This window comes from Phoca vitulina, unplaced genomic scaffold (genome assembly GCF_004348235.1).
Source record: "Phoca vitulina isolate PV1807 unplaced genomic scaffold, GSC_HSeal_1.0 scaffold81, whole genome shotgun sequence".
Lineage (NCBI taxonomy): Eukaryota > Metazoa > Chordata > Mammalia > Carnivora > Phocidae > Phoca > Phoca vitulina.
In genome coordinates, this window is record NW_022589784.1 from 4,445,462 (window position 1) to 4,466,399 (window position 20,938).

The 20,938-nt window shown below is 55.7% G+C and overlaps 1 protein-coding gene across 1 annotated transcript; it reads left to right on the forward strand.

Moving 5' to 3' along the window:
• The first annotated feature begins 29 nt into the window (after positions 1–29).
• Positions 30–17,266, forward strand: LOC116625745 (long-chain-fatty-acid--CoA ligase ACSBG2-like). The gene is made up of 13 exons (XM_032394572.1): positions 30–57; positions 384–607; positions 3,831–3,919; positions 4,449–4,569; positions 9,337–9,417; positions 9,549–9,698; positions 9,815–9,991; positions 11,742–11,923; positions 12,034–12,267; positions 15,496–15,713; positions 15,970–16,109; positions 16,557–16,803; positions 17,178–17,266. Exons 1-13 carry the CDS (start codon positions 30–32, stop codon positions 17,264–17,266), a joined length of 1,980 nt encoding a protein of 659 aa, XP_032250463.1.
• Positions 17,267–20,938: the final 3,672 nt, after the last annotated feature.

Sequence of the window (20,938 nt, forward strand, 5' to 3'; positions counted from 1 at the left end):
GGCCGGGTGGCTGGGAGTAGGGGAGGGAGATGGCGAAGCTGGACCCAGTTGTCAGAGGTGCCTGGTCCTCGGGAAGTCCACAGGAGGGGCAGTGGGCCTGTGACTGGGCTGCCTGCTTGCTGGTGCGGCTGCTGCTGAGCTCCACGCTCTGGGCCAGCGCATCTGCCTGTCCACGCGTCCCTGCGCCCTCTTCTGTGTCTCGCGACCCCCTTCCATCTTTCTCCCTCGTCCGTGGTGTCTTTCTTCCCCTGTCCGCCATGCCTCTCTCCCACCCCCACCCTCCCCCACTTTCTCAGCCCGCCCCTGCCGCCATCAGGGCCACAGCCCTGCCCCTCTTTCACCCACCTGGGGTCCCACTGCCCCCGAGCCCCGCCTGCCCACAGGCCACCCCTACTGGACGTCAAAGCGCGACGGCGAGGTGCGCCTGCGGCGGGAGGACGCCTTCACCAGCCAGGCGCCCATCACCGTGCACGACATGGTCATGAACACGGCCATCAAGTACGCCAACTACATCGCGCTCGGCTCCAAGCACAGGAACGGCTGGCACCTGCTCACCTACATCGAGTACTATGAAGAGTGCCGGCGCGCCGCCAAAGCCTTCCTCAAGGTACCACGTGCCCTTCCGCGCCTGCGCGCACGCCCGGCCCTCTGCGCTTGCGCACTGCTGCGCCCGCGCCACCGCGCCTGCGCGCCACTCCCCGACACCACCACCACCCCGCCTTGTCCTTCCTGAAGCGCCGCTCCTGCCGGGCCACCCTGTGCGCGCATCCTTTCCTCCGGGTCCGCGCCTACCTGCCCGTTCTTGCTCACATCACTCAGCCTCGCTCACCATGAGGTGTAGTTAGATGCCTGTGGCTTTTTTGTTAAAATATTACTTAGGCTTCACTTGTGGGCATAGCATCATGTATAGACTTGAGGAATCACTGTGTTGTACTCACGAAGCTAATGGAATACTTGGTGTCAGCTGTGCTTCAAACTAACTTTTTTTTAATTACTCAGCCTCGCCGTGCCTCGGTTTGCCCATCTGTAAAATGGGGATTTTTATATCTATTTTTATATATGTATGATATTAAAAATATAAAAGTTATATATGGACATACCCATTATATACTTTATTAAATTTAGTATAAAACGTGTTCTATTAGCATTTTATGTACGAATATATAAAATAAAATATAAAAGCCCCTATAGCACAAGGGTTTGCTACAAGAATTCACAGAGTTGGGGCGCCTGGGTGGCTCAGTGGGTGAAGCGTCTGCCTTTGGCTCAGGTCATGATCTCCGGGTCCTGGGATCGAGCTCCACGTCAGGCTCTCTGCTCAGCGAGGAACCTGCTTCTCCCTCTCCCTCTGCCGCTCCCCCTGCTTGTGCTCTATCACTCTCTCTCTCTCTCAAATAAAGAAATAAATACAATCTTAAAAAAAAAAAAAATTCAGGGAGTTTATCAAACAGCCTCTGGCTCACACAGCATTACATCAGCATTAGCTATATTCTGATGGTAGTTATTGTTAATGTGTCTCTTCTCCAATGTCTCATCTTTTTTTTCTTCAAGATTTATTTATTTATGGGGGGGGGCAGAGGGAGAGAGACTCTCAAGCAGGCTCCCCGCTGAGCGCAGAGCCTGATCCTGGGCTTGATCTCACGACCCTGACTGAGATCATGACCTAAGCCGTAATCGCAAGTCAGACACTCAGCTGACTAAGCCACCCAGGCGCCCCTCCAATGTCTCATCTTTTGAGTGAGGTCATCCCTGATCACCCTGGGTCCCCAGACTCACCAACCCCCCAACACTTTCTATCATAGCCCCCTTGAAAACGTTCTGCCCAGTTCTCACAGCCACATGATTACGTGGTTATATAATTTATTTGTTTAGTTGGTCAGTTCATGAGGGCAAGAGGCCAAACTGCCTCATTCATTGCAGGCCCCCAGAATCTAGCCCCTTGGGTATGTCTTCAATGAAGGAATACCCATTTATCAGATTAGGAAAGGGGATAAGAGACCTCTAGGGACTTGACAGTCAACATAACAAACAAGTATGCAGGAAGTAGATAATGATCCAGAGAAAACTAAAGAAAAGAAAGGGGTAGATGAATTGGGGTGGGGGTTGAAATCTTACCCTATGGTGGCCAATAAGAGCCTCTCTGAGAATGGTATTTCAACAAGACTTAAACAACTGGGAGGGGAGAATCTGAGTATTTGGGGATAAGTGTTACAGGTAGTGGAAACAAATGTGCAAAGGCCCTGGGGCAGGACGGTGCCTGGCATGTTGGCAGAACAGCAAAGAGGCCCATGTGGCTAAAGCAAAGTGAATGAGGGGGAGAGAGGAAGGTGGTGAGGGCAGGGGGTAATGGGGACAGGTCTTCCTGGGCCTTGTGGGGCTTTTACCAGGAGTGAGGTGGGAGCCATGGAGGGCTCTAAGCAGAGGGATGTGCCCAGAGTTGAGTGCTCACAAGCACTGTGTGGCTGCTGCAGAGAGAACAGACTGGGTGGAAAAAGAGAGACCAGTTGAGGCTGAGATGAAGATTTGGGACCTGTATGGTAGCAGGGGAGGGGATGAGGAGTGGTCAGATTCTGAAGGCAGAGCCAACATCATTTCCTGATGAACTGGGTGTCCGGAAGAACGAAAGGTGCTGAGGATGATCAAGATTTCTGGCCTGGGCAACTTGAAGGAACTGCTTTTAACTGAGATTGTGGAAGGCAGGGTCGGCAGAGCGGAGTTGGTAACATCAACAATTCTGTTTGGGCCATGTTGAGTTTGTGATGCCCTGTTTAGACAAGGACACCAGGAGTGGGCAGTTGTACCCGAGAGTCTAGAGTGGAGGGGAAAGGCCCACCTGGGGGCCAAGTGGTGACATCCCCTGGTTCTGCCAGGATGGATGAATGGTGCACCGTTTTGAATTTTTAAGTCAATCCGGACGTCAGCACAAATAATCATGTGGGTAAACAGAGCTTGAGCTACGCAGATGTTCTCCCAACATTTTATCTAATAAAAACGGAGGGGAAAAAGGATCTTACCTAAGTATCAACCAATAAAGGGTGGGGGGTCACTAAATTATGACATTTTTTAAAAAAGATTTTATTTATTTGAGAGAGAGAGCACAAGCGGTGGGGGGAGAGGGCAGAGGCAGAGGGAGAAACAGGCTCCCCGCTGAGCAGGGAGCCCGATGCAGGACTCGATCCCAGGACCCCAAGATCATGACTTGAGCCGAAGGCAGACACTTAACGACTGAGTCACCCAGGCGCCCCTAAATTATGACATCTCTATATTACACAATATCATAAAAGTATTATATTTGATACCATAGAGAAATATTTAAAGGCTGGGAAAATAGGATGTATGGTTTTATGAACAATGGCGCGTTAAGATAATATAGGCATAGTACTGTCCTGATTTTGTCAAATATTTATTCATAAAAATGTCGGAGGGAGAGCATTTTCTTTGTATTATCTCAGGGTTTTTTAATCTCAGTACTGTCGACATTTGGGGCTGGATCATTCTTTGCAGAGGGGTCTGTCCTGTACATTAGAGGATGTTTCTCAGCCTCCCTGGTGCCCACCCATTCGATGTCAGCACCATTCCCTTCCCCAGAAATGTCTCCCGATGTTGCCCAATGTCAGCTGGGAAGGCAGAATCATCCCTGTTGAGAACCACCGCTCAAGATGAATATGGGGTAGCTTGTAATGGGGGGATGGGCTATTTTATCAGCAAACAGAAGCACAAATGGTCAACAGAGAAAAGGGAGCCCAGGGCTCTCAGCCTGAGGCTCCCGGGCAGGTGGGGTCAAGTGGCAGGTGAGCCCGACCGTGCCTCACAAGGGCCTCCTTCCCCAGCTGGGCCTGGAGCGCTTCCACGGCGTGGGGATCATGGGGTTAAACTCGGAGGAGTGGGCCATCGCCAGCATTGGTGCTATCATGGCTGGGTAAGAGGTACCTGGTATCTCCCTGGGGTACATGGAGTCAGGAAGCCACCAGCCCAGCAAAGGCTCATCCCTCCTCTTGAATCCGTAGGGGTCTCACAGAAGAGTCCCCAGTTCAGGGAGCAGACTAAGGCTCCTGTTTGGTCTGTGCTCAGTGCGATTTGTCAAGGGCTCAGCCCTGGGCACCAGCCAGCTCACCCTTCCTGACACTCTCTACCTGTCGAACTCATACACATCCTGTGAAGCCCAGCTCCCGTGACCCCTCCCCCAAAAAGCCTTCCCCACTCCCCAGGATTCTCCAGCATTGGGCCCTCCTCTACTTGTCCAGACCATTGGGGAACCCCTGGAGGGCAGGACCCACGCACAAGCTGTCCCTGAGTCCCACCTTCAAACAAGGCATTTTGGGGGTGTCTGGGGGTGTCTGCCACACTCTGTACCCTGCCCGAGGGACCGTCTCTGCTTTGGCCAAACCGACCTCCTGGGAGCCCTGCAATTCACCAGTGGGTCCTCACCTCTTGGGTTCTGCTTCCAGAGGCTTCTCTGTTGGCATCTTGTCCACCAACTCCCCAAAAGCCTGCCAGGTCATCGCCGAAAGCTCGGAGATGGACATATTTGTGGTGGATAATGACAGGCAGTTGCAGAAAATCATCCAGGTCAGTGACTCCGGGACCTGCGGGAGCCAGGAGGGCATGCCGGGTGGAGGGCACAGCTTAGGTAAAGGCACAGACTTTGCCTAGTAAACAAAAGGGATCCAATGAACGATGCGCCTACCATCCCATTGTTACTCACAAGCTGGGAACTGTGGATTCCATGCATGGGCAGGTCCAGGGCCTCTAAGAGGTGCCAGGCATGTGCTCTTCCTGCCAAATGGCCCTTGCATTGCTGACCGCAGCAGGTGCTCAAGCGTGAGGAAGTCAGAGCCCGCTCAATGATGGCTCAGGGGCTGACCCCCAACACACCCCAAACTGGGACTTAGATGTGCCCACTGTAAGCAGATCCTCTCTTCCCACTTAAAAAAAAAATTATTGTGGTAAAATGCACATAATATACAATTTATTGTCGTAACCCTTTTTAGTTCGGTGGCATTGAGTGAACACACAGTGTTGTGCAACCATGACCTCTGGTTCCAGAACATTCCATCACCTGAAAAGCAAACCCTGTGCCCATTAGTGGGGACGCTTCATTCCCCTGGCGCCAGCCCCTGGCAACCACCAACCCACTTTCTGTCTCTGTGGATTTGCCTGTTCTGGACGTTTCATTTTAATGGAACTGCAGAGGAGAACCCTGGATTTCCTTGGGTCCGGGGCTGATCCAAATGAGGTGGTTCTGGGCGTGGGCTCCATGGCGCAGAGGCCACCTTCACTAACTCCGGGCCATGGGGCACGGTGTTTCGCCTCCTGGTGCCTCAGGTTCCCCACCTGTAAAATGGGAGTGGTAATAGGACCTACCTAATGGGTTTGGTTCCGAGGATGAACTAAGTAAACCTGTAATGGGCTAGGACAGAGCTTAGCATGGTCAGTGTTCAATGCTAACGCTATTGTCAATAGGATCATCAATGGGATGGTCATTGCTATTCGATCTTTGTTCCAGGGAAGGAATGGGGAAAGATCCATGGGCGTACGGGGCACCCAGAGGAGGTGGACATCAGGGTAATGCCCACTCATGGTCGGCCACCCCAGGCTCTGGGTCTTCTTCTCCCTCCCATATAGCACCCGTAACCCTATGCTATAAGGAACCAGTGATGGTCCTACAGCTGAGACTTCTATACCAGCCCCTGCCCTGTCCTGCAGCCTGAGCTGAACCCTGGGAAATGGGGACCCTAAGAGGACCCATGACAAGTGGACAGAGGCACGTACGCAAAGACAGGGCCACCACGAAACACCCACGAGGGTGACTCCAGTTCTAAAATGGACAATACCAAGTGTTGATGGGGTTGCAGTGGAACACTCCTTCGTTGTTGGCAGAAATGCAAGATGGTACAGCCACATTGGAAAATGGCTTGACCGTTTGGTAACAAACACCTGCGAGATGGTCCAGACCTTCCACTCTGGAGTCTGTACCCAAGAGAAATCAGAACAAGCGTCTACACCGCCTGGAAGTGTCTGTGGCCGTTCTGTGCATGATTGCCCCAAACTGCCCAAACATCCACTAACCAAGATCCAGTTGTTTTTCTATCATTTGGATGAACAAATGGTGGTCCATCCGTACCAACCAAACAATAGCAATGACTGGACTCCTGATATGTGCAATCACGTGGCTGCGTCTGAAATGTGCTGAAGGGAGGACACCAGAGGGTAGGCTACCCGCTTTGGTGTGAGTTCATAGATGTGAAGCCCCCAGCAAAGGCAAAGCTATGGGACAGAAATCCAGGGCAGTGGCTGCCAGCCTGACCACAAAAGGGCCCGAGGAAACTTTACAGGGCGATGAAAATATTCCAGATCTTGATTAAGGTGGTGGTCACACTGCTCTAAGTTTGTCAAGGCTCATGGAACTGGGGGCGCCTGGGTGGCTCAGTCGGTTGAGCGTCTGACTCTTGATTTTGGCTCAGGACATGATCTCAGGGTCGTGAGATCGAGCCCCGTGTGAGGCTCCACGCTCAGCGTGGAGTCTGCTTGAGATTCTCTCTCTCTCTCTCTCCCTCTGCCCCTCCCCGCCGCTCTCTCTCTTTCTCTAAAAATCAATCGATCAATCTTAAAAAAAGACTTGTGAAACTGTAGACCTAGAACGGTGACTTTTACTGCATGTAAATTATTCGTCAATCAATCCAGGCCTCTGTTGGCAAGAACGGAAACTGGTGTGCACTATAGAACGCAGCATGGAGAGTCCTCAAAACTTTAGAGGTAGCAGCAATCCCACTTGCAGATACGTATCCGAAAGAAGTGAAGGAAAGACCTTGAAGATTTATTGGTGCATTCAAGTTCATAGCAGCAGCATCCACAGTAGTCAAGATGTGGAAATAACCCAAATGTCCGTTGATGGATGGATGAATAAACAAAATATGCTCCATCCAGACAAGGGAATATTATTCAGCCTTAAAAAGGAAGGACATCCTGACACCTGCACACGTGGAGGGACCCCCGGGGTCACTGCTCAGTGAGAGGAGCCAGACACAGAAGGACACATCCCGCAGGACCCTACTCCCAGGAGGTCCCCAGAGGAGTCCTGTCCACAGAGACAAGAGAGGAGATGGTGGGAGCCAGGGCTGGGGCAGGGGGTGGGGAGTCCATGCTTCACGGGGACAGAGTCTCCGTGTGGGGAGATGGAAAGTTCTGGAGATCTGTTGCCCAGTAATGCACATACACTTAACGCTACAAACTGTATGCTTAAAAATGGTTAAGATAGTAAACTTTGTTATGTATTTTTTTACCACCATTAAAATTTTTAATGTTTATTAAATAAATAAATAAGTAAATAAACCCAAGACAGCGTCTGTGCAGGTGACCAGGTATGTGGCCTGGGTCATTTTCCCCCCAGGAGGTGAGCCCCTGATGGGGTGAGGATGATGTAAATAGTGAAACTTTCACTGCCCGGCTCTCCTCCTTATTCCTCTTCACTTGTTTGAACCTTAATCACGGAGCCAGTCCTGGGACAGCAGACCACTTGCTTTCCGTGCTCTGTATCTTTTCCCCGGGTGATACCTGTGTGTGGACACTTCCCACGTTTTTATCTCCCGCTTTCCCAATAATCACCCTGGGATGCCGAAGAGGCATCTCAAGACGCAGCCTGTCCAGACCCAAGCTCCGGATCTTTCCCCCAAAACCTGCTCTTCCCTCTGTGTTTCCCAGCTCGGGTGACAGCAACTTCCTCCTTCCAGCTTCTCAGACCCAAAGTCTGGCCCCATTCCTGAGTCCTCTCTCTCAGGAAATGCCGTTAGCTCGGTGTGATCAGCAGGATAATGCCAAAGATGTCCACGCCCTAATCCCTGGGACCTGCGATCCTGGCACCTCGTGTGGCAAAAGGGATTTCACTGATGGGATTAAGATTCAGGCCCTTCATCTGGGAGATGATCCTGGATTATCCGGGTGGGTCCCCTATAATCACAGGACCCTTCAAAGCACAGACTTTTCTCTGGCTGGAGACAGGAAAGATAAGGCAGAAGGGAGAGCAGAGAGATTCAAAGCATGAGAGGAACTCAATCCCCCTGTTTCTGGCTTGGAAGGGACCATGAGCCAGGGAACATGGTGGCCTCTGGAAGCTGAGAAGGGCCCTCGGCCGACAGCCAGCAAGGAGACAGGCAGACCTCAGTCCTACAACTGCAGGGAACAGAATTCTGCCAACAACTGGAATGAGCCAGTTCCCAAATGAACAATCCTGCCATGGAGCCTCCAGAAGGGACCTAGCCTTCCCAAGCCTTGATTTGGGGATTACGAGACTCTAAGCAGAGACCGGACCAAGCTGCTCAATACTCAGTACCTCGTTGTATCCTAGCAGCCATAGGAAACCAATGCAGTCTGCCTTCAAAATGTGTCCAGGACCCCTCAAGGTCAAAAACAAAACACACCACCGATGAAAACCCAGTTCAAAAATGGGCGAAGGACTTAGATTTTTCTCCAGAGAAGAAAAACACGAATGGCCAGTAAGCCCGAGAAAAGATGCTCAATGTCTGAAGTCATCCGGAAAATGCAGACAGAAGCCTCCATGAGATGCCACTTCCCACCCACGAAGACAGCTATTATCAGAAACACAGGTGACAAGTGTTGGTGAAGATGTGGAGCCCCTGGAGCACTCGTGCGTGGCTGGGGGGAGGGAAATTGGGGCGGGCCCCCTGGAAAGCTCCTAAGAAGGCCAACTGTAGACTTATCGTATGACCCAGTGATCCCACACCTACGTGTCTACTCAAGAGAATGGAAAACAGGTGTGCAAACCAAAACTCGTACACCAACCTTCTCAGCAGCCCAAACAGGGGGACAGCCCAGCTGTCCACCAGCCAACAAACGGATAAACTGTGGCCCATCCCCACGCTGGACTGTTCCGAGGCCCTAAAAGGAAAGCTCTGACACACGCCCCAACGTTGATGGACCTCAAAAACATGACGCTCGGTGAAAGAAGCCGGACACAAAAGGCCACGTCGTGTAGGATTCCACTGTACGAACTATCCGGAATGGACTGATCTGTAGAGACAGAGTGGATTGATGAGTGGACACACTGCTAATGGGCACTGAAGGTTTCCTTTTGGGGACACGGAATGTTCTGGAACTAGACAGAGGTGACGGTCGCATCACGTGAATGTACTAAATACTGCTCAATTGTCCACTTTGAGATGGTTAAAATGGTAAATTCCTGTGTATTTTGCCACAATACAGAGAAAACTGGGGAGTGCCCTTGCCATCCGTGGGGGAAGTGCTGGGGAAACGGGCTTGGGGCTCAGCTATGACCTGCACTCCTGCCCTGCACGAGCTGAGCCCCACGCTATCTGGCAGATCCAGGGCTCCTTGAAGCACCTCAAGGCCATCGTCCAGTACAAGGAGGAGATCCGGACCCGGCTGCAGAACCTGTATTCTGTAGGTCCTCACCGGGAGGGCAGGGCCGGGGACCGTAGCCCGGGGGTTGAGGTCTCAGGCTCAAGGGTCCCCTCCCCACCCACCACCACCATGAGCCCCTCCCCACCCTCTACCCCCCCGCCTCTCTGCAGTGGAGAGGGTTCTTGGACCTGGCAGACGGCATCTCGGAAGACACGCTGGACCGGGTCATCGACTCCCAAAAGCCCAACCAGTGCTGTGCCCTGGTCTACAGCCTGTCGGTCACAGGCCCCCCAAAGGCCATGATGCTCAGCCATGACAACGTGAGTGTCCCCTCCGGAGACGGCAGCCTGGGGCTCCGGGTCTCGTGTGGACAAAGGTGAGCTCCTGGGGGTTGAGAACAGAATGGCCTACAGGTGATGGCTAAGGTGCCTTGCAGATCACCTGGACCACGGTGGCCACGGCCCAGAGGCTGTCTTACAAGTGCCCCCCGGAGGAGCAGGAGATCCTGGTGAGCTACCTCCCTCTCAGCTACATGGGGGCCCAGCTCTTCGACATGTGGGTCTCCATCTCTGTCGCCGGAGCCCTCTACTTCGCCCAGCCGGACGCTCTGAGGGTGAGTGGGGCTCCCCGGCCCTCGGCCGCGGTGGGTGCAGGTGAGGTTGGGGAGGCTGGAGGGGCTGGGGTCACCCTACGTGGGGTGCTCAGCTGGCCCAGCACTGGAATCCCCGCCCTGCCCCTGCCCCCAGCTGGCTGTGCGACTTTACTCCTCCTCCCCTCTGGGCCTCAGTTTCCCCATCTATGAAGTGGAGGGGCTGAGGCAGACATGAGCTCGTGTCCTAAGGAATGGGAAGCCTGCATCTACCTTCTACCACAGGGCAAAAATCACCAGCGCAGGAGGCTTAATCGAGCCATTAAAAACGTACGTGAGGGGAAACAATCCAGGTGCCCATCAACAAATGGATAAATAAATGAGTTCCACCCATCCAATAGAATATGATCCAGCCTTAGAAAGGAAGGGACCCTGACACCTGCCACGACGTGGAGGGACCCTGAGGACACTGGGCTCAGCGAGAGGAGCCAGACCCAGAAGGACACATCCCGCAGGACCCCACTCCCAGGAGGTCCCCAGAGGAGTCCCGTCCACAGAGACAGAGAGGAGATGGTGGGAGCCAGGGCTGGGGCAGGGGGTGGGGAGTCCGTGCTTCACGGGGACAGAGTCTCCGTGTGGGGAGATGGAAAGTTCTGGAGACGGAGGGTGGGGGTGCTGCAGGACAGGGTGAGTGTGCTTCATGCCGCTGAGCTGTGCACTTAAAATGGTTAAGATGGTGTTATGTGGATTTTACTGCAATAAAAAAAAAGCACCTGAGGTCACTGACCTACATCATGAGACCTCAATCACAGTTGTGTTGACTCTCTGAGTGTAGAAAACCGCACATTTCCCATCAAGACAGGAAGTAGGGAGAAGCGAAGAACCCGAACATCGTTGCCTGGATCCTTACGACTCCCTCGGCCAAGGGGCCCGCAAACTTGTCCTGCAGAGGGCCAGGCAGTGAGTGATTTAGGGTTCCCGGGCCAAGGGGCACAATGAGGCGAATCACATAGGTACTTAGGGAGAGAACAAATCTCTGCAGATTTCTCGTTGAAAAAATGGAAAACATTATGGACACGAAAGCTTCAATTTCCTATTTTCACGTGTCACAAGATATTCTTCTTAGAGCTCTCTAAAGGCCTTTTAATAATGTGAAACCTGGCTCAGCTTTGGGGCGGGCATTTGCTTAGGTGCGCCCCAGTGGGCTTTGCTCGGCTTAGTCCCGATTTTACTCTCCAGCATTCTTTGTTAATATTTTGCTTGTGGTCGCTGGGGACTCTCTCTTGGTAACCGGGAAGATGTGAAAATAGTGACAAAGCCAGAGTTTGTCCCTTCCCCGTTCTCTCCCCCCTCCCATCCCTCCCTGTCTCTTTGTCTCATCTTGTCTCTCTCTCCCTCCATCTCTTAATCTCTGTATGTGTGTTTGTCATTCTCTGTGTGTCTCTGTCTCTATCTCTGTCTCTCTCTGTCTCTGCACCTTCACTTCTCCGTCCACCGCTTGCCCCGGCTCAGGGTTCTGGGAGAGGGTGGCCAGGACCATAGAAACAGCCAACAGTGTGGTTGAATCTCACATGCATTGAGCCATGTGGGCCAGGAAACGGATCCTGTGCATCCTGCTGATCAGGATAGGTGGGAGCAGATGGTCCTGGCCATCCCCTTTGGCTCCCGGCCACGGCCGCGGGGAAAGGCTTCACACACCAGGCCCTACAGTGGGGCAGGGGGGCGGAGGGCTGGGCCTGGTTTGGCCGGGAGCCCATCGTGCCGTGTGGTGCAGGGCTCCCTGATAGACACACTGCGGGAGGTGAAGCCCACCCTGTTCCACGGCGTCCCGTGGGTCTGGGACAGGTTGCTGGACAACCTGAAGACCAACCAGCTCTCGTCGACTCCATTCCGGAGGAGGATGGACCAGTGGGCCATGTGGCTGGGACTCAGGACAAACAGAAAGCGGATGCTCAGGTGAGGCTGGGTCTCAGGGCTGCCCCCAGGGGGCTGGGTGGGGGGCACCCGCCTGGGGCCGGCGTGGAGTCCTGAGGCCCAACTCTGCTCCCCTGTGTCTGCTCCTCAAGGCAGACCCATTCCCTGCTGTGCTTTGGCCTGGCCAAGAGGCTGACCTTCAACCAGGCCAGGAGGTTCTTGGGCCTCCATCACTGCCGGCAGTACTTCAACTTGGGCCTGGGGCTCTCCAGAGCCACCCTGGATTATTTCCTCAGCCTCAACATGCCCATCTTTGAGCTCTATGGCTTGTCCGAGAGCACGGGCATCCACTCGCTCTCCAGACAGCAAGACTTCCGGCTGCTGAGGTGGGTCTCGGTGGAGGGACAGACACATGGCTGGGGGTGGGGGTGGGGGAGGGGATGGCCAGGGCTGACCTTGGCCAGGTGCACGCGGTCCCCCTACTCTGTTCTTCTCCACCGCGGAACGCAGATCCAAGGGCAAATGAGCGAAAGCAAGTGAAGCCCTGTGTGGGATGGCCTGAAGCCCCTCCGATTTGTTTTTACTAATGGCCAACCATCTTTGACACCCTGGCCCCTTGGGAGGGAACACATTCATTGCTGTGTAAAGGTAACCCTCAGATTTAGCAGCTTAGTACCACATGGGTTGGGAATCGGGGAGCTGCTTGGTAGCTGTGTGGTCCTGGCTCCGAGTCCCTCACGGGGTCGCAGTCAAGCTGTTGGCTGGGGCTGCCTCATCTGAAGGCTCAACCGGGGCCAGAAAAGCCTCTCGGAGGCTGGCTTCCTCACACGGCCGTGGGCAGGAGGCCTCAGTTTCTTGCTGGCTTTCAGCAGGAGGAGGCTTTGCTTCTTTGCTATGCCGACCTCTCCACTGGGCTGCTTGGGGGGTCCCCCGCCATGGCAGTAGGCTTCCCCCACACAAGAGGCCCCAGAGAGGACAAAGTGGAAGCCACACTCTCCTTTAGGTGGCCAGATTCAGCAAATAAAAATACAGGACACCCAGGGATGTTTGAATTTCGGACAAACAACTTTTTTTTTTTTTAAGTATAAGTATATCCCCTGTAGTATCTGGGATATACTTATACTTACAGAAAAATTTGTAATTCAAATATAACCAGGCATCTTATATTTGATTGGGCAACCCTATTATGACCTAACCTCAGAAGTGGCACTTTGTTATTTCTGCCACGTCTGACAGGGTCAGGCAGACCAGCCTTCTCCAGGGTGCGAGGGGGCTACACTAGATGTGGATTCCGGGTGGGCAAAGCCATCCTGGGGGCTGGCTGCTACCACCACTGATTTAGTTCGGGGCCCCCTGCACATTTCATGGAGGACTCAGCCTTTGTTGAAAAATCAGGACAACATAGGGGACTTGGACGAGTCACGGCCCTTTTGGTGTGCTGGCTTTCTCCCCTGCCCTCGATCTCCCTAACCTGGGGCTCGCTCAGCTCTGGACGGGTGACCGTTTTCAAAGGTAAAACCCGACACTCCTTAAAGAAACAGGGACAGATTTTATTCACTACTACTAATTCAGCCAGAAGGGCCCGGTGTGAACTGATCTCCACTTCAATTTGGGCCGAGGGACTGGACGTCTCAGAGGGGTCTGTGGGGTCGGGGGAGGTGGTGGGGGCTTGAGCCGTCTGGGAAGTGGCCGTCACAAAAAGCAGGAAAGGTGGGGGTGGGGGTGTCACTAACTGAACCCATCCGGGTCTGAAGACTGGCGCTTCTCTGGAGAGAAATCTCATGTGTTTGTGGCAGGAGGCATAGATCAGCACCAGCTGCTCCTCTGGGGTGGGGTCCTGTGCCTCCCACAGGCGCTGGGGGTGAGAGCCAGAGTTACCTACCTCCCTGAAGGTTTGTACTTCAAAGAGAGGAGAAAGTTCTGGGTGGTAGATTTGCATCTCCAAGGGCAGGGGAAGAACTTATCTGCAAGCTTGGGGGGCCATCTGGGAAACTCTCCGGGCAGCTTTGAGCTTTCTTGGGCAGGGATGTAAGGGGGATGGAGCCATCCTGGGGATGTGGCCTTGGGTGTTCGGAAATGCTAAGGTTTTCTCAAGTCTCTCTGGGCAGGAGTGGATGAAATGGTTTGTGCTTTGAGACCAAGGCCAAGGGCTAGCGAGAAGAGAGCTCAGAGGAGGCTGACCGGCGTTTGGTCAAGGCAAGAGTCTGCGTCACCATCTTTTGAGCACCTTGGCTTTGGAGAGATGGAAGCAACCTTCAGCAGAGACAGGACAAAGAGCCAGTCACAGAGCACTTTCCCACCCACAGGGTCTCCTCGACCCCCAAACCCAGAGAGGCAGGGCAGAAAGGCGGACAGGCACGGAGGCCGAAGGAAGGACAGGTTACGTGGCCCGAGGCTGTTGCCCGACTGGGTGGCCCCTTGGCGTGTGGAGTGATCGCTGCGTATAGGTGGTGTCAGACCACTAGGGTCACAGTGGGGAACCCGACGTCAAGAATCCCTGCCACGTGGCGGGTGGGGCTCGCAGTCTATCATTCCACACAAGACATAAGCAGCTCAAGGGAAGCGGTGTTCACAGCCGTGAAATCGGTCAGAGCAGAGGAGCTCAGCGGAGCCTCTCAGTTTCCCACTCTTGTTGGGCGCTTTGCTCGTTCCGGGAGCTTGCCCTGCACGGGGGGCCAGGCATCTGCCCTCGCGGAGTGTGTCTCAGCTCGGGCTGCCGTGACAGCACCACAGGCCAGGGGGCTTAGAGAACCACGCAGATTTAGCCTCAGTTCCGGAGGCTGCAAGATCAAGGGGTCCCTGATTCGGTTGTGGGTGTGGACGGCCGGCTTCTCTCCGTGTCTTTGCATGGTGGAGAGAGAGAGCAAGCTCACTCTGGTGTCTCTCCTTAAAGGACATCAGTCCCATCATGAAGTCCCCAATCTCAGGACCTCATCGAGACCTAACCACCTCCAAATACCACCCCATCAGGTGTTAGGAATTTGGGGGTGACACAATTCAGTCCAGGCAGGTGCATCCTGGGCATTGGCTGGGCCAGCTCTGAGGCCTTGCCCTGAGTCTCCAGACAGCCTGGGGAGAAAGCGGGGCAAGGATTGGGGTCCAGGTGCCTGGATAGGAACCTCGAAATTTGAGGGGTGGAGCGCCAGCCCCCAGCCCCCACCCCCAATTTCCAAGGAGACAAGCAGACAAGGTGAGATGCCCCATTCTTGCCCAGACGTACCGTTTTCTCTCCTGCCCAGATACCTCCCACAGCGACCCGTTCCACCCAAAAGGTGTCTTGAGTTTATGTGCCTCTTGCCTTGTCCCCTGTGCTCATCTGTGGGCTCCTGGTGGCCAGGGGCTGGGTGTGGTACATTCACATGCCCTGCAAGCTCAGTTCCAAGTCAGGGTGGGCCAAGCCTTCACTCCCTGGGGGACCACACCCTGTCCCCCTTCTCCACCTGCCCCCTGCTTTGGATCTGCAGGACTCTAGAAGCCAGACAGGCAGGAAAGGCCTAGGATCTGAGTGGCTGTGTGCCAGGGGAAGAGGAGCAGTGAGCAGGGGGTGCCCCTCTGCCAGTGGGAATCTCTATCTGGTGTGTCTATAATACCCCTTCCCTGCCCACGGTCCCCAGCTGTGGGAAGTCCCTCCCCAGCACCCACACCAAGATGCAGAAGGAAGATGAGAAGGGCATTGGGGACATCTACATTTGGGGCCGGAACATCTTCATGGGGTATCTCAACGATGAGGAGAATACCCAGGAGAAGATCGATGCCCACGGCTGGTTGCACACGGGGGACCTGGGCTTTTTGGACACGGATGAATTCCTCTATGTTGTGGGCAACGCCAGAGGTGAGCAAGACATGGCTGCAAGGTGCTCTCTGCCTCTGACCGGGCCCCACAGGGCTGCTGTGGACAGTGGTGCGGGTTGCACACAGCACGACGATGAGGGGGAGGACTAAAGTCCAGCTTGGAGGAAGGGACGCCCTTTGTACGCCTGGGCTCCATCTCCGTCGTTTCTGAACGTCAAGGGGTGGCCGTGGGCTCTAGGAGGGCTGACTTGATGTGGTTTTTCAGGACCACAGCCCTGCTCCCTCTCCACATGCAGATATCATCACCCTCAGTTCAGGCGAGAGGATCAACCCGAACCCCATCGAGGAGCGGGTGAAGAGGTACATCCCCATCGTGCGCTACGTCGTGCTGGTGGGCCAGGACGCGCCATACCTGTGTGCCCTGCTCACGCTGAAGGTACCTCGTGCCTGTGTTTTTGAGCCTCGTGGCAATCCGGGCTGTCGGCTGGACGGAGCCTGCTGTCCCGGTTTCAAGATGGGGAAACTGAGGCTGGGAGAGGAGAGGCAATGGGTCGGTCACTCGGTGCCAAGCCTGGGGTACCCTGGCCAGGCCCCATGGGGGAGAAGCTCCTGGCCCGTTTCCAGAGAAAGGGCAGCTGGGCCTGAGCAGGGCCCCCCACCCCCACACCAGCCCCTAGGAAGCAGGGACGTGTGGGGCAAGTCTCCCCAAGTCAAGCCTGTTTTCTCATTTGCGCCACGGGGATGGGGACCTGGCCTTCCCAGGGCCGAGAGTGACGGGTGACCCACGAGGGCGAGCCCCCCGCCTGGGGAGCTGGGCTTGGGGGCCGGTGTGGGTGTGGGGGGCAGCTTGGGAACCGCCTGACCCCCTGTCCCCGAACAACAGTGCCAGGTCAACACGGACACAGGGGAGCCCCGGAACGCGCTGACCAGCGAGGCGGTTGCTTTCTGTAGACAACTCCGGAGCCAGTCCACCAGGCTGTCAGACATCATTTACGACGGAGACCCGGTGGTCTTGGAGTTCATCAGTCAGGGCATCGATGCCGCCAACGCTGAGGTCCCCTCGGACAGCGCCAAGATCATCAAGTGGACCATCCTCAGGACGGACTTCTCCGTGGTTGGAGGGGAGCTGGGTGAGCAGGCGGGCGCTCACCCCCCAGCCCCCGGCGTGCTCGTTAAAGCCCCACCATTTCCTGGGCCGGGATCCCCGCGGCATCTGCGGTTTTCACCAGCCCCTCCAAGGACTCTGGCAGGGGGTGAAGGGGGTGGTCCTCCACGGAGGTCCTCGTGCAGGATGGCCATTCTCAGGGCACTTTGGGTTGGGCCTATTGTACCTCTCCTCCCTGGGCCCCTCAATCCGAGCCGCCCACTGTTCCGACCCCAGCCGCCCCCCTGCACCCTCAGGACAGACCTGGCCCGCTAACATCTCATCCTGCGGTGAGGGGGACTCCTGCAGGGGCCGTTGGTGGGGGGGGGAGGCCCCGCCTTGCACATGATTCTGTCACAGGGGCAACCACCAAACTGAAGAGGGCCATGGTGGCCAGGATCTACCAAGCTGAAATTGAAAGGCTTTACCAGGAGGAGGATGAATACTAGCAGCCAGGAAAGGCCCCGGGGGGTGGGGGTGGGGGCTTCTTGCTTCATCACCAGACGGCCATCCCCCTCCCTCCATCCCCCTATCGAATGATCATCGAGGAGCTGCCTTCTAGCAAGAGGGAAGCTGCTTCGAGCACCAAGTCGCCAAGTGCCGACCGACCGGGGACGGGGTTTTAACTAAGATGCCCCCTCTGGGGCGGTGTTTTACATTTAAAGGTAAAAGATAATAAAATTGGTTTCACTAAAGCAGTGGTTCTTACCCAGGGTGGTCCTGCGCCCCCAGGACACACGTGGCGATATCTGGGGACATTTTTTGGTTGTCCCCACTAGGCAGGCGGGTGCTAGTGGCACGTGGTGGGTGGAGGCCGGGGACGCTGCCTGACGCCCCACGGGGAGCGGGAGAGCTTCCTGGAGAGGTGCCCGGCCACAGAGTGTCGGTCGTGCCAAGGTCGGGAGGCGAGCCCCCCGCCTGGGGAGCTGGGCTTGGGGACCGGTGTGGGCGTGGGGGGCAGCTTGGGAGCTTGGGAGGAGTTTCCTGCTGAAGGCTCCGGAAAAGTCGAAACCAGATGTGATAAAGCTCATAGGGTTTCTTCACCTTGAAAACTATACACACTCTTAACGTGACAAAGGTGAGGGGCGGCCGCACAGGCTCACCACCCTCTGGAGAGACGGTGCAGGAACGGCCCCCGGCTGTCCGCAGTCACCCGGAGGGAACGGCCGCGAGGATTCTCTGGGGACCCACCCAGCCCCAGCCAGGACACATCTTTTTGGAAAATAAAAATTTCCAAAACTGAAATGTTAACAGGAAACTTCAGGACGACGAGATAAAGAAAACGTTCTAGAACTCCGGCTGACCAGGTTAGGTCGGAAAGCAAACATGCAGGCGTATCTGGGGAAGTTCTAAGAAGGGAATAATAATGAAGGGGGACTAGTCCTACTAGTAATAAAGAAATGACAAAGCCGCAGTAATGAAAAGCTCAGTGATGGGGCGTAAATAATAGACGTGCAGAGGAGAGGAGCCCGGCACACAGACCAGGATGCAGGATCGGAGGGGCCTTTCAGGTAAGTGGAGGCATCACGGGTTAGTCCATGGCCATGACGTTGGCTACTGAGGAAACAGAGGCCCTGGCTCCCGGCAGGATGAACTCCAGACGGAGCAAAACCGAGAGGTGAGAAAGCAAGCAAGCGAGGCAAGAAAAGGGGGGACAGCATTACACCGCTGGAAGGAGCCTTGAGAGAACTTGCAGACCTTGTATCATCCTCGACCAGGAATAAGCAGCCGGCAGCCACCGAGGGAGAAGCTGGATGAAGACATAAGGCTTCGGCGTGGTGAGGGACGCCGACCGTGCCCAGGACGGAAAGGCAAGCGGGGTGTAGAACATACAAGAGCCACATCTCATGCTCCACGAGGAGATCTGAGAAACACACGCGCGTGCGCACAAGCAGGCCGACGCCGAGGAGCCCCAGCCCAAGGCAGGGGCGGGCAGGGGCGGGCGGGCCCGCGCTGGTGCCCCCGGAGACCCGGTCGCACCCCTGCACGCGTGCAGGGAGAGGACCAGGGGAAAACCGTCCCGAGCCCGCCCGCAGGACTAGTGGTGTGAGTTAAGGTGCACTTACGCGGCGTAAGGACTTGGACTGAGCTCTCAGACACGTGGAGGAAAAGGTGTGCGGGGGGCCACCGTCTGTGAGGGAGCTCGTCGTGGCCGTGAGCAGGTGATGGCTCCCGAGGGACGCGTAAGAAAGTGGACACGGAAAAGAAGCAGGAACGGGGATCACGTGCCCTTGGAAGCTGCAGGCTCGTCTTGAGCCTGCATCATGAAAATATAAATTTAAAATGTAAGATTTGGAAATATTCAAGGCAAACGCGTTTAAAAGGGACAGAGTCGTCCTATTGATGAAAGAAACAAATCACCAAAACGTTATGCGACTGTTTTCAGCTAAAAGACGAAAAGGAAATTTTAAAGGCACCAGAGACCAAAGCCTCCAAGGGGCAAGAGACTGGAGGGCTGACTTCTCCCCAGACACGGCGGGAGGCAGCGGGCCACGGAGCCCCGGCAGAGCGCGCAGGAACGCGGCTGCCCACCCACGGCTCGGCTCCCAGTGGAAACGCCCTTTCGCCCGAAGGATGACACAGAGACATCCTTTTTTTTTTTGCAGGAACAGAATTCCCTGCTGCTAATGAGAATTCCTCAGGCTGAGGGCCAGGCATCCCTGGTGGACCGCGGGGAGGAGGAGGGCGCCACCAGGGGCAAACACACGTAAGCAACTGCGGGCGCACGTGCCCGGGCTTGAGCCTCAGAAATGTGCCTACGTGCTGCCCCACAGGCGGGCGACTCTCCGGGGCTGCTCCGCCTGCCCGGCGGGGACTCTGGCGGCAGCACCCTCGCCGTCCAGGGCTTGGGAAGAGGCCGCGGGACGGTTCTTCGCCCTGCTGCATCCTTAGCCCCCGGGAGTGAGCCTTCACTGCGCGGTTGGGCTCTGCGAACCCTGGGAAGCCCTCTGGACCCTCTCTCCCTGCCCCTCCTCCAGGAGCTCAGATCACAAACTGCCCCAGAGGACTCGCAGAATCTTTCCCTGGGAGGAAAGACAGGGCAGGGGAGCCTTGATGTTGGAAGTAGGCATTCTGCCTACAGGCCGAGAAGAAAGGCTCCCGAGGACCCGAGTGTGGCCAGCCGGCTCCCTTGCAGCGGCTGTGGGCAGAGTGGCAGGGCCCCAGCCTGCGGCGCGGGACACTTAGGAATGCAACCCTCGCAGGCTGGGCAGGGCTGCTTACACGGGGCCTGCGAGGACTCGGTCTCTGCCTCCCGGAGTCCAGAGCCAAGCCCACCACGGACAAACCAGCAGGCAGGCCACCCAGCTCTCCGCAAAGGAAGCCTTTCACCACCCTTTCTCTACCTACCTTGCCCTCTATCCTCCTCCCATCCCCCCAGCCCCCTCCCATCCCAACTCATCCCCCCACCCACATCCCCCACTCTCCTATCCTTCTATCCTCCCATCCCTCCACTTCCCTACCTCCCATCCCCCCACCCTTCCAACCCATCCCTCCGCCTCACACCCCACCCTCCCATCCCAACCCATCATTCTCCCAACCCTCCAGCCCCCTACCCCAATCCCCCCACCCTTCCACCTCCATCCCTCCACCCTCCTATCCTTCTATCCTCCCATCTCCCATCCCTCCACTTCCCTACCCCATCCTCCCACCCTTCCAACCCATCCCCCATCCCTCCACCCCCTAACCCCCACCCTCCCATCCCAACCCATCCCCCCATTCTCCCAACCCTCCATCCCCCTACCCTCCCATCCCAACCCATCCCCCCACCCTCTCATCCTTCTATCCTCCAAACCCCCATACCAACCCATCCCCCCACACCCCTACCCTCCTACCCACCCATTCTCCTATCTTGTGAAGTCAGGCTTGTTTTTCAACCCCAACCTTGCTGCCTGCTTCCAAGGAAAGCACACACCATCAAAAACAGGGCCCGAGATCAAATTTTCCACCACTGCTCCTCTCTTGGATTTCCAGTAGTGCCATATGTATTCCTCCAGGATGCCAACCTTGCTCACACTCCTTCGTCCCCACTCCTCCCGCCCAGGCTTGACGCCCACCCCCTCTCCCCTTCCTGGCTGTCCCAGGAGGAGCCAAGCAGACGCACGAGGCTCTACACACAGATC

Bases quoted from the DNA above. Each gene is read 5' to 3' on its own strand.
- LOC116625745 (XM_032394572.1), top strand. From the start codon at position 30: ATGGCGAAGCTGGACCCAGTTGTCAGAG. The intron at 15,714-15,969 runs GTGAGCAAGACA...CTCCACATGCAG, and splicing joins TGTTGTGGGCAACGCCAGAG to ATATCATCACCCTCAGTTCA. The intron at 16,110-16,556 runs GTACCTCGTGCC...CCCGAACAACAG, and splicing joins GTGCCCTGCTCACGCTGAAG to TGCCAGGTCAACACGGACAC.